At 43.2% G+C, this 16736-nt stretch overlaps 1 protein-coding gene across 1 annotated transcript in view; it reads right to left on the bottom strand.

The window, feature by feature from the left end:
* The window catches only part of Ttc39b (tetratricopeptide repeat domain 39B), a gene marked incomplete at its 5' end in the record, with an annotated part of 87339 nt that overhangs the window by 32189 nt on the left and 38414 nt on the right, over positions 1–16736 (bottom strand). Inside the window, 5 exon segments of the mRNA XM_005388704.2 lie at positions 1429–1493; positions 5335–5402; positions 11248–11324; positions 12468–12599; positions 15916–16026. Of these exon segments, the coding sequence (XP_005388761.2) occupies positions 1429–1493; positions 5335–5402; positions 11248–11324; positions 12468–12599; positions 15916–16026 (453 nt within the window).

Consider the following 16736-nt stretch of genomic DNA (forward strand, 5'->3'; position numbering starts at 1 on the left):
GAAGAACATAAGCAAATAGGAACACATGACTGTTAAAGCAGAAGTCTGACGGAGTATTAGGGGTTTTTAATATACATGAGTACACCATTACCAGCATGAGAATGGTATGAAACGCAACAGGTAGAAAATGAAATCATTCCTGTGCCAACTTCTTATATTTTATGTGCAGTGATACAATATTAACCCTAAGATAAAATCACATATGATCACTGCCACAACTGCAAAACAATTAGATATAATTAGGAAGACAATAAAGAATTACACTAGAATTTTTAAATCTTTATTAAAGCAGAAGAAACACGAGAAATGAAATGAGGAGAAAGGTAAGACAAAGAAGAAAATGGCAATCTGGGCTGGGGACAGAGCTCAGCGGCGCAGCGCCCGCCTGGCAAGCACAAGGTCCTGACTGTGATTTCTGGTACCCTCCCCCGCAAAATGGTAGTTTTAAGTATAAACATACAAATTATTCAACTCTGTGCGTCTATAAGATACGTAATTTAAATATAAAAGACAGATTTAAAAGAATATATACTATGCAAAGACTCATTATTCAAAAATATAAGCCAGCACAGTGACACGTGACTGTAATACTAGCGCCTCAGAAGGCTAAGGTAGAAGGATTGCAAGTGCAAGGCCAGCCCGGGCAACTTAGCAAGACTGTATCCCAAAATAAAATTTTAATAAAAGGGACCGGGGTATGATACCATGGTAAAGCATCCCTCAGCTGTGTCTCTAATATTGAAGAGAAAAAAAAAAACTATTTAAGAAAAAGCCATGAGTGGCTAGATTAATATCAGAAAAAATAGATTCAAGACAAGGAATACTACCAGAGTTAAATGAGGAATTCCACAGTAAGAATATTAATTCATTGGGGAAACAAAACAACTATAAACGTTTATGAAACTAACCACAGAGGACCTAAACATACAAGGCAAACACTGACAAAATAAAGCAAAAAATGCATGATTTCACTTTGACCATTGGAGATTTTAACACTCTCAGTAAATGACAGGACAACTGGATAAAAATCAGTACGTATAGAGAAAAGAAGAAGACAAGGAAAACACTGTAAGCTAACCTCACTGAACACGTCCATCCCCTGCAGAAAGGTCTATTGGGTAGAGCAACTGTAGAATCTGTCTCAAAACACACCAGCCACTTGAAAGGTATAAACTGTTCTTAGGAGAGACGCATCATCTAACCAGATATTATGTCAAGTCATTTTCTCTTCCACTATTTTACCCTTAAACTATATCTAAACTGTAACTCTGTTCTGTGGCACAGAATATATAATCAAAAATCAAGCACGTTTTTACTAACACCAAATAAAAAAAAAACCTAGTTACATTAAATTTTTAAAACTTTCAAAAAACAAAGTAGTATAAGCACAAGAATTACGTAAAAGCCACATTTTACTTTTTAACTTACTTGTATATTTGGTAACTTGTTCTAATCTTCAGTCCACCTTTGATGAAGTTGATCATATTTTCATCCTGAAAATAATAATTAGAGCACTTAGTAAAAAATGTTAAACTGTCCTGATAGTTGCATATTGATGGTATAATTTTGAAATTAACATATTCTTCTTGCTTTATATTTGAAGTGTCTTTTTGTTGTTCTTCTTAAAAGTTACAAGACAGCAAAAAGAAAACACTTTTTAAATCACTACATTACTTTTTATTTCTAAGGAAGTCATCCTTACTAATCAGGGTCCAATGAAGCTCAAACCCACATATCATTAACTGGCCAATCTTCTGGGTTCAACAGAATTTAGAACAGTTGACTTTAAGGATCCAAGTGTAAACTTTCGAGTTCCCTGTACCGAGTAAAAGGGCCTATTTCACAGGGCACTAATCAGACGGTCTATTTAATATTCTGAATTTAATTCATATACATTTCCAGACCAAACACACCTGTTTGAATACTGAACTGGTCTGAATGTTGAAATAGCTGTCACTAACATGCAATTTTGTTTTCGTGAGGTGGGGGTGGAGGAACCACTATTTCTCTTTGCCTGATGGCCATCAGCATTCTAATAGAGTCTTTTAATAAATTATATTAAGAAACCACTTAAAGGTCACCCTAATAGTGCTAATAGAGATAGTCCAGTGTTCCACCCACTTCCAAGGAGATGGTTTCTCTAGTCTATTGTTATTGGAAAAATTCCTTTGTGTTTATTTCCTATGCACTTCAACATCCTTCTGAAGCAAAAGAAAAACTGAATTTAGTTTACAAGTTTTATTAACTAAATATCTAATATTCTGATTACTGGAAGAATCAGCAAATACTAAACCCACTACTCAAATATTTATCTTCTTATTTTAAGGACTCTCATAACTGCACAAATTCCAATACCAGCCAGGAAAGAATTTCTTCACAACAGGGCACAGTGCTGCACATCTGTAATCTCTGCACTTGAGAAGCTGAGGCTACAAAATCCTGGCAAGTTCAAGGCCAGCCTGGCCTACACAGTGAGCTCAAGGCCAGCCTGAACTACACAGTGAGGCCCTGTCTCACATACCAACAAGAAAATGAAATTTCCTCAGTTAGACTAAAATCTGACTCCAGTAGGGGTATTTCATTTCATGACTCACCAGACATTTATGAAGGCCTACTCTACACAGGCATCTCAACGAACAAACAAACAAAAGCGATGCAGTGTGCGAAGGGTTGGAGGATGCGCAGAACAGGAGCACGCAGAGGCTCAGGAAGGCCCCCTGGAACAGCCCAGGTTTAAAGCACAAAAATTAGTGGACGTAGCCAAATCAAGGGAGGCTTGCAGAGGTGAGCACGGCAGCAAGACAAACCCAGGTGGGTGGCTGGGAAGCTCTAGGGGCCGCGCTGTCCCTGCCAGCTGTGTGTACCCACATCAACTCGCCGAAGAGCCTACTGCAGAGGAGGGCGGGCCAGCAGGGAGCAAAGCCGCCTCACCTGTGCCCGGTCAGCAGCCCGAGGGTGCGTGAGGGGGGAGCAGGGAATCTGGCGGGAGGCATCTGTTCAGTTCCAAATGTCTCCCCGTTTGATACGCTGACACAGAACACTGCCACGTCTGTGAGGGTACTAAGGCTGACAAGGTCACAGTCCCGCTTCCGAAAGGGTACTCAGTTGCAGGCAGAAGGATGGGATGGAGGTAAAAGTAAATTAGAGAGCCGGGAGGCCGCTGTACAGACCAGGCCAGGCAAAAGCTGATAAGCACCTCTCCCTGAACAGACAGGAAGAGACAGGGCTGCAGAATCTTTAGAAGATCAAAGCAGCATGAACGTGAACGTGACTGCGTAGGGCGCATGACGAAGACAGGACACTCACAGCGATCTCTAGACGTTTGACTTGAAGTCACCAGATGTAAAATGTTTTTAAGTCTAGCATTTGGCGGTCAAACCCCCACGCTGTGAGTGTTACCATCAGCCAGGCTTTGTAACACACAACGTCTTAGGGAACACCGCAGTGACCCAACTGCACTAAACCAGACTCCAACCTCAGAGGTCAACCTCTAGAAAAGAACAGAAGCCACGCTCAGAACGATTTAAAAGACGGACTTCATACACGCTCCATCTTGCAGGTGTGCTTCCTTCCGCCTCCTGGCAGTCCACAGTCCTGCCCCACGGTACAGCCAGCCCCACCCCAGGAGGCCACCGTGCGGGAATCTACGCTTTTAAGTAGTGGCGGATGCAGGCGTAGGCAAGGTAACAAACGTAACAGCTCCTGGAAGTGCCTCGTAAAGTGTCTTATAAAAATAATTTACTGTTTTGTTCCATGACTATTAAAAACTCTTCTTCTAAAGAAAAAAATAAAAATTAGAAAAGAATGAGGACAGACAGGGGGGCAGAAAGTAAAACCCGAAGTGTGCATGGCGTGTGCCTCTCTCTGCTGCGTGACGGAGCGGCACGGCAGCGCAGGGCATGGGAAGGCACGGCCGCAGGTCAGCAGCCGCCTCTGCCTGCGCCTCTGCTGGCCGCAGCCTCCACCACCACGCGTGCGGACTGCAGTAATTTCACGGCTTCCCACAGAGAAGCTTCTGAAATTAGCTGTGGCATTCGCAAGGCAATTTCTTTAAAAGTACACGATTTCCAATAAACTGAAAAATTTGAAACCGATTCTGTGTATTTGAGTAGGAATAAAGCTCTCTCTTTTTCAAGAAAAAAGAAAATTTTAAGCATTAACTGTTCCTTTCAATAAACCACAGACATCAGCAATACACCTATCCCCGCTATCCTTGTATATACATAGAAATTTTGTTTTTCATTTTAAAGAGAAAAGAATAACAAAAACAAATACATAAACAAAACAGCATAGAAAGCAATAAAAATGATACAGAATTTCAAAACAATGTGATAGGATATTAATAATGGTTGTTACATTACATAATGTTATCTTCAAAGTGGTTGCTCAGATAACCGGATATAGACATGTAAGATTGATCAGTTACACATGAACTGTTCCTTTCAATAAGCCAACAGAAATTAGTACTACAATTATCTTAGCTATCTTGTATATATATATATATATGTATATACACACACACACACACACACACACACATTTTTTTCTCTTCTTTTTCCTCTCCCCTCCTTCATCCCAGTTGTTCCTTCCTATTTGAAGCAGTTTCTTTCCTTTCACAGTATCTACTGTACCCTTCAGATTTTATTTACTCTTTCAGGTTCTTACACTAGGGAGATAATATGATGTTTACACATGTGAGTCCGATTTATTTCACCTATGAGTGTGGTCTCTAGTTGCATCCATTTACCTATAAAAGCCTCAAGTTTATTTTCCTTTATAGCTGAGGAATACTCCATTGTATAAAAAAACACATCTCTTTTATCCATTCCTCAGCTGATGGACATTTAGGTTGTTCCCAAGATTTAGCTATTATAAATTGCACTGCAATAAAATGGGAGCACATGTATTGCTGTGGTGTGATGTTTTCGGTTCTTTTAGAAAAATACCCAGGAGCTTGAATAGCTGGGACCTCTAATCTTAGTTTCCTGAGGAACCTCCAGACTGATTTCCACAGTGGGTGCACCAGTCTGCACTCCCACCAACAGTGGAGAAGAGTTCCTTTTTCCCCACAGCCCCTCCAGCATCTGTTACAGGTTGACTTCTTGATGATAGCCATTCTTTAGTCATTTGAGAAATGCAAATTAAAACAACACTGAGACTCCATCTCACCCCAGGAAGCTCTCTTGATTCTTTTTCAGTGAAAGTTTATCGAAGTAACAAGTATCTTTCATTACCACTCTTAAGTCAAAAGAACTAGAGCATGGACACAGAATGAGCCACACGGTTCTGTGCAGTATTCCAGGTTACACCAATTCTAAGCCAGATGTTCATTACCTGCACAAAGGTGAGCGCTGCTTTCTGCAGGAGACACTCAGCATAACAGATCTCGGCATGCATTTCCTCTATTAAAAACAAATAAAATTACATTAGGAGAATCCAAGGTCCACAGTAACTGCTCTGAAATGTTCAGAGGACCAGCAGACAAATGAGCCCCTCAGAGACACAAAAGCCTAGACTGCTTTGGTGCGTCCGTGAAAGGAGAATCATAACCTATGCTTGGTCCTACAGCAGGATCTCCCTACAGTGTGTGAAATGTTCAGGGAAGTCCTCACTGGTCTCACTCAGATATAATCACAGGGTCAGATACTTGATATCAGAGACCCAAACTAAAATTAAAACTAAATTAAACTAAAATTTAAAAGCTTAAAAAAAAAAAAAATGAAAACTAAGCCAAGTGTGGTAGTGCATGCCTATAATCCCAGCATTCAGGAGGCTGAGGCAGGAAAACCGCCACCAGTTTGAGGCCAGCATGGATTACACAGTGAGTTCAGGTCCAGCCTGAACAATACAGCAAAATCTTATCTCAAAAACAAACAAAAAAGACACACAGTTACATGAAAAATTAACAGCTATAAAGACTGAAAAAAACTACATTAAATTTATGAATTCTAGCTTCTAAACTAGGAAGGTATGGGAACCACAACAATGACCACATGCATGATTAATCTAAAAGGAAAGCAGCAACTCTCTCGGGTTCCCTGGAAAAGCACTACCCTGCATGCCCCAGTCAGGGCTCTGCAGGCGAAAGACGACCTGACACAGAGAGTTAGCCCTGTCCCAGCCTCAGGGTCACCCGCTCCTTCCGTTAGGTGAACGAGCTCGGAGGAAAGGCTTGCCGTGCACTGGCTGTAGGACCTTGCGCAAGTTACGTTCCTCCTCTGCTGGTTTCCTCGTTTATAAAGTTCACTGACAATGTCACTGCTTTGCCGATGGAGAATTCGACGATTCGCTGCAGGTACACTGTACCACACACACGAGCACTTGGTAAATGTCAGCGGCAGGGATCCCTGCCCTCGGCCCATGCCCGCGCTTTCTGACAACAGCTGAGAGCAGCAATCGTTTCTATAGCAAGTAACTGATGGGAAACAGCGTGTCTGTTACTGGAAAGGGTGCTAGGTACAGCCGGCAGGAACATGTTCTTTCGTTTACACACACACAACCCACTGGCTCTCACACACGGGTCAGCTTCACGTCTTGCTCATAGTCCAACATTTCCAAAGAAGTAATTACGCACCTAAGGTCCCCACCAGCGTGCTGGCAGACAGGGCCAAACCCCACCAGGCAGGACTCGCGGCCCTGCAGCACCCGGACAACTGCGGCCCGGCGGCACGGGGAGTCGCTCACAGCCCTCTGACTACGGCCCTCCGAGGGTCTTTGCTTCCCTCACTGCCTTCAGCGGGGCACAGACCAGTGGTTCTATTTTTACGGAGTCACCTGAATATCCTCTTCCTCGGTAACTGCAGCAAAGTGAGAACTGCTTGGGGTTATTCCCTCTGAACACCGGCTTGGGCAGACTGCTGACGTGGACACGCACAAGGAGATGCAGGCGGCGCCAGCTAAGCCAGAAGGAGCAAAAGCATGGGGAAGGAAAACCCGGGGCTCCGTCAGGGACAGGGCGCAGGGCTCCCTGGGCTGTAGCACAAGGTGCAGCAGAGGGCAGAGGGCGAGGAGGCTGGAAAGGTCACCTGGGCCAGTTATGGGGCCCGAACATTAGCGTCTGGGCTTGATTCAGCAGACCTGGCTGAGAGCCGAGCGGAGGCGGAGGGAGCCGGCATAGAGGACCGAACGGGAGAGCAGAGACAGAAAGCACGGAGTGAGCTCCGCGTTCTGAGAGTACGTGCCCTTCATACTCGGCCCTCTCTCATCCGAGCCAACGCGTTCACACGCCCCGTTTTAAACTCACCCCAAACCCGCGCAGCGCAGTCCACCGGCCTCCAGAGGAGAGCAAGTGTCTCAACTCCTGAGACAACCAAACACTCCAGGATGCACATGAAAATCACCCAGAGGAAAACGAATCACACCCGAAAGCTACAATGTTTTGACATGCTCCCTTTAACACAGAGTCTGCTTGGGTTGTGCTAACAGCCAAGCTCCCTGGGAATAAAATGTAACTTAATCTGTAAAAGTCCTAAATTTCTTTGTGATTGATTTACACTGCGCAGCTTCTAGGCTCTCAAAATCAGCCACTGGGCATTTACGAGCAGACACCTGCGGGAATCGCTCTCGTCTATCGGTGCATTTGTGGTGCGCACTGATTCCCTTTATCACGGGGTCGGTACGCGCGCTTGACGTCCTCGGAAGGACGTGCACGCAGCGTGCCCTGAGACGTGCACTGGGCACGCCTTCACGTACGACGTCTAAAAGAGCATGTCTACGTTTAATCGGTACAGAGTAATGTTTTACTTTATCCCGGATCTCCTGAAGTGTGTTGTCCAAAGACATTATAAACAGAGAACACAGCAGCACTTATTTTCAAGATTTTGGACATAGGAATAATCCAACATTTCCCTCATACGCAGGCAACATAATCTGTACCCTCCTGCAGGGGCAAGTGCGGGCTCAGTGGAAAGACTCGTGGTTTAGGAAAAAGTGGATCAAGTTCGAATCCTGCTCTGCTATACGGGTGACCCTGGCCACTTAGGTATTCTCTCTGCATACCAGTTCCTGGTTTACAAAGAGCAGGTTACCTAGGTTAGATTGGTTCACGTCAAAGAAAACACTGAGAAAAGTTTGTGTGTTTCTGTTGTGTCGGTTTTGTTTTCATTTTGCAAGCAAGTGATTTCATGGGAGCAACACCTGTAATAAAGGCATCTTGCATGGAGCAGGAAAGAGAGACTGGGCACGAGCAAGAGCTGAGAAATTCCACGTAACTTTTGGAAAGGATGAAATATTATGAAAGGTCTCATAAAAATAAAACCATTTACAATTCTACTATTTAAGATCTAGGTGCCAACGTGAAAAACAGAATTTCATGCATGTCTGATGCAACTCTTTTGGTCTACTTTTTAGCATTTTGATTCTGATGTGTCTGAGGGAGAATTTCTTTGCATTTATCCTTTTCAGGTCTTGCTGAGCTTCTTGAATTTGTATAGTTTGTTCTTTCAACGAATTTGGGGGGTTTTCAGACATTATGTCCCCAAATATTTTTCATCCTTGCACTTTCTTCTGTTCTCTGGGACTCCGGCAACATGAATGTGAGAGCTTTTGGCTACAGGGCCCCGAAACTTTACTCAGTTTTGCAATCTATTTTCTCTCTGATATCCAAACTGGGTAATTTGCACTGACCTTCCACCAATCTACATTCTGTTACTGAACTCAGCCACTGAGTTTGTCTTTTTTAAATCTTGGGTTTTTGGTTTTTGTGGGGGAGGGAGCTGTTGCAGGGAGCTGTCTTTTTTGAGACAGGGTCTTGCTGTGTAGTTCGGCCTTGAGCTCACTTTGTAGCCTAGGCTGGTCTCATACTTGTGGTGATCCTCCTGCCTCAGCCTCCCAAGTGCTAGGATTACAGGCATGCACAACCACACCCAGCTTAAATCTTGGATATTGTACTTTTCAGTTCTTAAATTTCCTTTTGATTCTCTTTGTATCTTCCATTCTCTAAATTTTCTAGTTTTCCATCTTTTCCAAGAGTGTGCCCATAATTGTTTGCGGGACAGTTTTTGTTGAGAGTTGCTTTAAAATCTTTGTCAGATAATCTCAACACTTACGTTATTTGAGTGTTAGTATCTATGGATTTATTTTCTCATTCAAATTGAGATTTTTCCTTGTTCTGGCTTTTCCAAGTAATTCCATATAAATTATGTTCGTTGGGAGACTGTGGCTGCTGTTTATTTTGTTCCCCCTTTATAAGTGCATTTGCTCATACGAATCAACGGGCCTCATTCTGACAGATCTGTAAATGCACACAGCACACTTTAATCACCCCAAGGCAACTCCCCGCTTGCCCTAACCTCCTCCTTCGTTTCACATTCTTGGGAGAGGTTTCAACACATACGCATTTTGATCATACTTTTAATCATATCTTTTTAAAATGAGGTATTATTGTTATTATTTTAAAGTTATTATTATTCACATTCATGCCAAAAATACGTCATTCTTCCTAAAACTGAGGGAGAAAAAAAATCACCCACATCACTTCCGTACTACAAAGAGACAGGGAGGCAGGATCACTGGGCCAGGGGAGAAGCCATGTAGACAGACACAGAAAAAAGAACGCAAATGCAAGAGTCAGGTTTCACTGGAGCCTTATATCGTCTCCCACAACCCTCTTTAGAGGATGTCAGGCTACTAGTGCCAATTTTCTTTTTTTTTCCTCACATCAGATAACTATGTACTGACATTCTAACAGTATTTGAAGGAGACACATCTCATGCATCTGGCATAAACACACAACCGTCACACTCAGGACCTGAAGGATCAATTTCTATCCTTATAGATACATGGAGGTTAGTTTCTGGAGGAAGAAAAAGATGGGTTTCAGCTGCCTGGGGTGACCAGTGAAATACCATGTTTGGAAATCAGTAGTATACCCTCCTAGAATAAGCCCGGAGATGTAAAATGTGTCATAACCCTCTCTGCAATCAACGCTCTAAACTCACACCGCGCAACTGGTCCCACGTTCTCTGATTTCTGTAACAAGCTGATAACATTTGCCTAATGAAATAAACAAAGCTCTGTGATAAAACACACTCAAACATACATGTCACATTTTTCCTTGACCAGTAAGAAGGCCTTTGGCAGCAGTTTCCAGAATGGCTCCTGCTTTAACTAAACTCCTAGTGTTCTGTGTTTCTTCCAGAGAACGAGTCTGACAATGAAAACAGGCACAAATTCTCCTGGGATGACAGAAACTTTCAAAGGGCATACTGCTTTCTTCTGCAGGACAACCTGGGTGCTCCTTCTGGATAAACCTTCCTTACTAGAGTGTGACAGTAATAAAACAAGACTCATTTTGAAACTTTTTCCCTTTTTTTGTCTGAGACAGAGTCTCGCTATGCAGTTCCGGCTGGCCTTGAGCTCACTTTGCAGCCCAGGCTGGTCTCAAACTTGCAATGATCCTCCTGCCCCAGCCTCCCGCGTGCTGGAATTACATGCATGTGCCACCACACCTGGCTGATTTTGAAGCTTTTAATCTCAAACTTTTGTAACTTCCAGACATTCTTGGATTCCCGATTTTCTTAAATGTCCACAAACTAAACACTTTCCATTCTGTGAAGCATTTTTACTTTTTAAAAGGTATCAAAGTTTCTTTTACTTCACAAAAATAATTCAGTAGATTGTAGAAAACTGAAATTCTCACAGAAGGATAGTAAGAATATCCAATGGCTTAAGTTTTCATGGAAAACTGGCAATACCTGTAAATATTTTAAATTTTCAAACTGTCTATCCTAATAATTCTACACTTAGAACTCTACCCTATGGTATATTTGAAAAATGCATGAAAACATAGGTACAAGAATTTTAGGACAGCATTATTTGTAACAGTGAAAAAATAAAAACTATGTACCACTCTTCTGATAGAGAAAAAACAAATAAGGTATGCTATGTTATACCCTTCCTATGTAATACTCTGCACAGCTGTGAAAACATGATGTATTACATTTGCATGTGCTGACCTGGAACAACATCATACTTGGGGACATGTCTGATATGAATCCATGCTTGCAAAAGTGACCCACGTAAGGACAACAACAGAAGCCCTACGTGTCCCTTACGTGTACTTGCACGTGTGCATTGAAAAGCCTGCAAACTCCAAACCCAAGCATTACTATGCTTACTTCCGGGATAAGTGTGCAGGGGAACAGAAGGGACTTTCCATTTCCTTTCTCCACTTTGGGATTGAATTTTACGAACACAAGCATACTTTAATTTAAATAAGGAAACTTTAATCATGTAAACAATTCTTACCTTCACTCAGCTGTTCTAGGGATCCTCGAGAAAGGAGACTCGAGAAAGATTCTACAACTGTGCTTTTTTTCCTATATCTGCATGGAACAGACAGAAGGAAAGATGGGGAACAAAGAAAAATACCAACAGATCAGACTGAGCCAGTTTTCATTTGACATTTATTCCCATCACAATCGCACCAAAGGGTCACTAACTAGAACTCTAAACCCCAAAGTCTTCCGGGCAGAGGCCACCTCCTTCCAGAAGTGCACACCCAGCTCTTGGCCCTGGGCGGGCAGCTGCAGGCAATCAATCATGTTACTAAAACACATGTGTGGACGAACACGCATGTGCAAGGGAGTGCTAAACCTACAAAGCACCTGCCCTTACCTCTACGGCTAAAACCAGTATTTCTCTGGTGACAGTATCCACCAGCTAACAAGTGCAATTAGAGTGCACTACTTGGAAATGCTCTTCACTTGAATGCTTACAACATAACTGCACGAGGATTAATTTTACCTATGTTAACAGTCACCAATATCAGTAATAGCTTATACTAGGGCTTTCCTGTACACACAGTAAAGCTTAAAATAAAACTAAAAAAACTATGTCGTTTTCACCCATCAGAACTGTCCAAATATGACCATCTTAGGTGAATAAAACATTCTCTTCTGAAAGTGCAGCATCTCCCACATAAAATAAATATGCTCCTTGCTTGACTTGGCGTGGCATGCAGTACTGCTAAACCTCATCCACCTCGCAGCCCCTCAACATGTCCTTCAGCTGAACCCACTGAAACCTTCCTCAGACTCTCTCTGCAGCTCAGGTCCCAAGCTATCAAAAGAAGTGGAAAGGTTCGGTAGGGGGTTGCATGCCTGTAATCCCAGCACTCCAGGAGACGGAGGCAGGATTGCAAATTTCATCCCGGTCTGGGAAATTTAGCAAGATCCTATCTTAAAAAAATTTAAAGGGCTGGAGATATAGCTCAATGTGAGGATGCTGGCCTCAATCCCCTGTATCAAAAAAAAAAAAAAGCCGGCGGCACCCACACTACACTTCCTGATAAAAACTTTTTAACGATATGAAACTGCACGAGGCTGAGAAGCTTTGAAGCTAAAGTCTTTTTCCGCAGCTCTGCGCAACCTCAACCACAGAGCGCTCCCTCAGGCAAACAGCCCCATTTCACCACACAGGCCCAGGGTCTGGAGTCTCGTCTCAAATATGTAACGACTCAGTCATACTTTTGGCAGGTTTGCAAGGCGTCCTTCATGGCAGAAATGCCATTTTGAATGTCCTGTTGCTCAAAGGTCATGACAGCCTGCAACACCACAATGGTACTGTAGCCCAAAGCGTGGTACATACTCTCCTTGGCCCTGGGGAGAACACAAGAAATTAGTTTATGTCCACTCAGCAGGAAAAAAAGAAAAAAACATTCCCGGTTTGGTCAGAGACTAATCATAGGAAATCCTAGTAGACGCCTGTCCCGACTTCCACAGAAGTACCCTTCACTCCTTTACCACAATCAGTGAGATGAAGTGGACTGGCAGAGGCACGCTCCTACACACTCAGGAAGCAAGGCCTTTCCAATTGAAACCCACACAGGCGGAACAAAACGTTCCAGGCCGAGGCATAAAGTAGACAACACGCTTTTTCCCTGTTTCAGCACAAGGGGGCAGCCCGAGGACTCATTGCCTAGGAAAGTTTTCAAAGGAAACCAGTTTTTTCCAGTTGAACAAAAGGCAATGTATTATCTTCAAATATAAAGTAAATACTAAAATAAAGGCTAGGAGAAATACATCTTGTTTTTGAAAGAAAACCATGTTTTTGAAAGAAAAACGTTCCTTTAAAAGCATTCCCTCTCCTCCGCAGCGAAAGGCCAAGAGGGAAGCAAGATTTCTGCAATGAGATCAGCCACGAAGGACCAAGGAGAACTTTCCACCTTGCCTCCGATCTCACTGCACTATCTCAGGTTCCTGGTTCAAGTTCTTGATAATTCAAACTATCTGTCGGTGAGAACAGCTTCGGGAATCTAAGGATATTCATTCTAACATCTGGTTGTGAAAGCATAACCATCTCTCCTCAAAGCTTTCATGTCGATAATGTTTAAGTATCAGCGCTAGGACAGGGGTGGGGCTCAGTGGTAGAAACGCTCAGGGTGGCAGAGACGCGGGGTTCAGTCCCCGGTTCTGCCATGAACTCCTGCGCGGTCCTGGACTTCAGCGTTAATGCTCAGCAGCCTGCTGCAGTGGCACAGACAAGCCGCAGGCCCACCGGCCCCCCGCGTGGGACTCTCAGCATCCCCAGTAACAGTGTCCGCTTAGTAAGGGCGCCGCCTAATCCAAAGGACCACGAGGACTCAAAGCTGCCAAAGCTAAGCATTAATTGTGGTTCCCAACTTCGTATTTTTAACTGCAAATTCTCTCAAGAGGAAAAAACTGATTCAACTGGAAAAAGGTATTCTAATAGTGACTCGGGAACACAAAACAACTGAGCACAGAGCAGAGCGTCCTCACTCCGTGTGACGAGGTGGCCATCAGGGGCGCGGCACGGAGGCCTGTCTGAATACAAATACAGGAAAGGGAGAGGGAGCACGAGCAAGGAGGCAGCAGAAGAAAAAAAGAGGGGACGAGCAAGTGGAGGAGACAACAGAGGGAGGCAGAGGGCCGAAAAGAGACAGAGACGGTCGAGGGACCTCAAGAAGGAAAGGGGAACCTAGGACAGCAGGGACAGGGAGACAAGCGTCAGGAGACAACACCGGGCAATTTCCTCACGATGGCTTCACCATCTACTTCGTCATTCCTTCCTGACTTCCTGAATATGAACTGAGCAATCGTGATCACGGCGACTCCCAGTCTTAGAGTTACAAGCTCCTCGGGGGGTAAATTAATTCAATTCAGATCGCCCTACTGCAGTACGCTTGAAGTAAAGAATAGGGTTCCCCACCTGTGAGCCCAAGTAATTGTCTAAAAGTTTATGAGGTGAGTTCTAAGCTTCGCCTAAGAAACTGACCATGATTGAAGGCACAAAGTAAGATTATTTCCTCCAGCTATAGTGACACATAGTAGAGTTGGTGACTGTGATCAAAGTGAGGGCTACTAAACGGTTTGAGTTTGTGTGGGGTGTGGGGTGTGTGTGTGTGTGTGTGTGTGCAGTTGTTTGTTTTTGGACACAGGGTCTTGCTATATTGTTCAGCCTGACCTTGAACTCACTATGTCACCCAGGTTGGTCTTGAACTTGTGGTGATCCTCTAGCCTCAGCCTCCCTGAGTGCTGGGATTATAGGCCTGTGCCACCACACCTGGCTGCCTGAGCCAAGGTTCTGTTGATCAGTTTGAAAAATTAAGAGTTATTATCAATTGAAATTAAATTGCTATTAACTGAAATTAAATTGCTTAGCTGGCTTTTCACATAAACAGGGGAATCTCAAAATTCCTAACACCTTAATTCTTTTTAGTATTAAGGTTAGCCTATTTTAGTTCTCCTCAGTCAAAAGAAACTTTTTTCAATGATATTTTTGTGATACATAATAATTACATAATTTAATTGAATAAATCACATACACAAGCTTGAATATTACATGGTTTCTCTTATATGAGCAACCCTAGATCTGGGGATGTAGTTCAGCTGCACAGCACCTGCCTGACAAGTGTAAGTTCCTGACTTTGATTCCTGATACCAAAAAAAAAATGTTGCAATCTTATAAGAGAAACCCAAATTATAAATAAAGGGAAAAAAAAAAAAAAAGAGAAAGACAACAGGAAGTAGGAAGATCATTTTCAAATGGAAACAGGAACAAGAGATGGAGGAGGGAAAGATACTAAAAAAAAGGCAATGAAAAAAATGGACACAGAGCTTTTGCAAATGGGAAGAGGAGCAAGAGATGGAAGGAACAGGGAGGGAGAGGCAGAGCAGGAGACCTAAAGGGATTCAGACGTGTTAGGCACGTGCACCAGCCCCCAACCGGAAATGCAATCCTTCTGTACTGCAAACACATACTGATCAAAAGAAAGGTAACCACATTCAGACTGGGGGACTGGTGCATCCGCACGTTGCATCCTAATGATTTACTTTCCTTTCTCTCCCACCCCAACCCTTCCTCAGATGCCCTTCCCATCATCACAGAGTCTATCTCTCTGCTTTCTAGCATCTCTTTTACTTACTTTAGATCATTTATATTTGGAGTTTCTTACATATAAGAAATCATGTAACAGTTAGCCTTCCGCGTCTGGTTTATTTTACTTAGTATCATGGTCTCAAGATCCATCCATTTTCCTATGGAAATCAGTGTAAAGATTCCACAAGAAAAGTAAATAGAAATTCCATTTGACCCAGCTATACTTTTTCTGGGTATTTTACCCAAACACTCAAAGAGATTGTATTACAGGGATACATGCATACCCACGTTTATACATATTAGCACAAGTTATATTAGCTAAATTATGGAAGCAGCCTATACGCCCATCAACATATGAATGGATAAAGAAAATGTGGTATGAAGAATAAATGTGAACCATTCATAGGAAAATGGATGGACCTTGAAATGACATTGTTTAACTGATTTTAAAGCTGAACAACAGGAAGGCAACACAATCATGTTAGATTATAAACATTCAAATAAAACAGGTAAATTAACTTACAAGCATGACATCAAAGAACTATTTGAAAAAATTTCTCTAAAAGAAATAATTACCATGGACGAAGCAATTCTAAGGCATCAGTAAATTTGTTACTTAGAAATAAGTTCAATGCCACTGCACATTCTTCTAGACCACTCTTGAGATCCACCTTGGTTGAAGACGAACTAAAGATCAAGAAAAAAATAGGAAGAATCATTACAACTTTGACTATTAGCATGCTGTCCCAGGAAGTATGTATGTGGACTCTGGAGGAAGAAAGGCTACAATTCTCACTCACACGAAGGGAAGTTTCCCTACACCCACCCCATGAAGGTCTGATAGTCTCAGCCTGTAAAAGTCAGCCATGAAAGCCAGGTACAGTGGCACAAGCCTGTAATCCCAGCTACTCTGGAGGCTGAGAACTATAGTTCAAGGCCAGTAAGGGTAATTCAGTAAGACTCTGTCTCAAAATAAAACTTTAATAAAAGGACTAGGCATGTATTTCAGTAGTTGAGTGCCCCTGGATTCAATGTCCAGCATTAAAAAAAGTACACTGTCTCCTGGATCCATCCTGTCTCATTCGCACCTCTCATGGGCGGCCTCGTGTCTGCAGACCAGCTTCTCCTACCACCCCAGCAACTCTTTCCCTTGAATTCATTCAACTAATTCTTATGGGCCGCATGCCAGGACCTGTCCAGGTGCTGCCGTGCAGCTACAAAGAGACGCACTGGATCCCGGCCCAGGAAGAAAGGCGAGCAGACTTACACAGGGAGGTCAGTGACTAGGATCCCTCAGTTTGGGTGAGCAGCCTGAGAGAGAACCTGATTTGGGGAGCAGAGCCGGGACACGACAGAAGACCCACATGCCTGAGGAGGGTCACGGGAAGCCTTCCAGA

This window comes from Chinchilla lanigera, unplaced genomic scaffold (assembly GCF_000276665.1).
Source record: "Chinchilla lanigera isolate Chin_1 unplaced genomic scaffold, ChiLan1.0 scaffold00033, whole genome shotgun sequence".
NCBI lineage: Eukaryota > Metazoa > Chordata > Mammalia > Rodentia > Chinchillidae > Chinchilla > Chinchilla lanigera.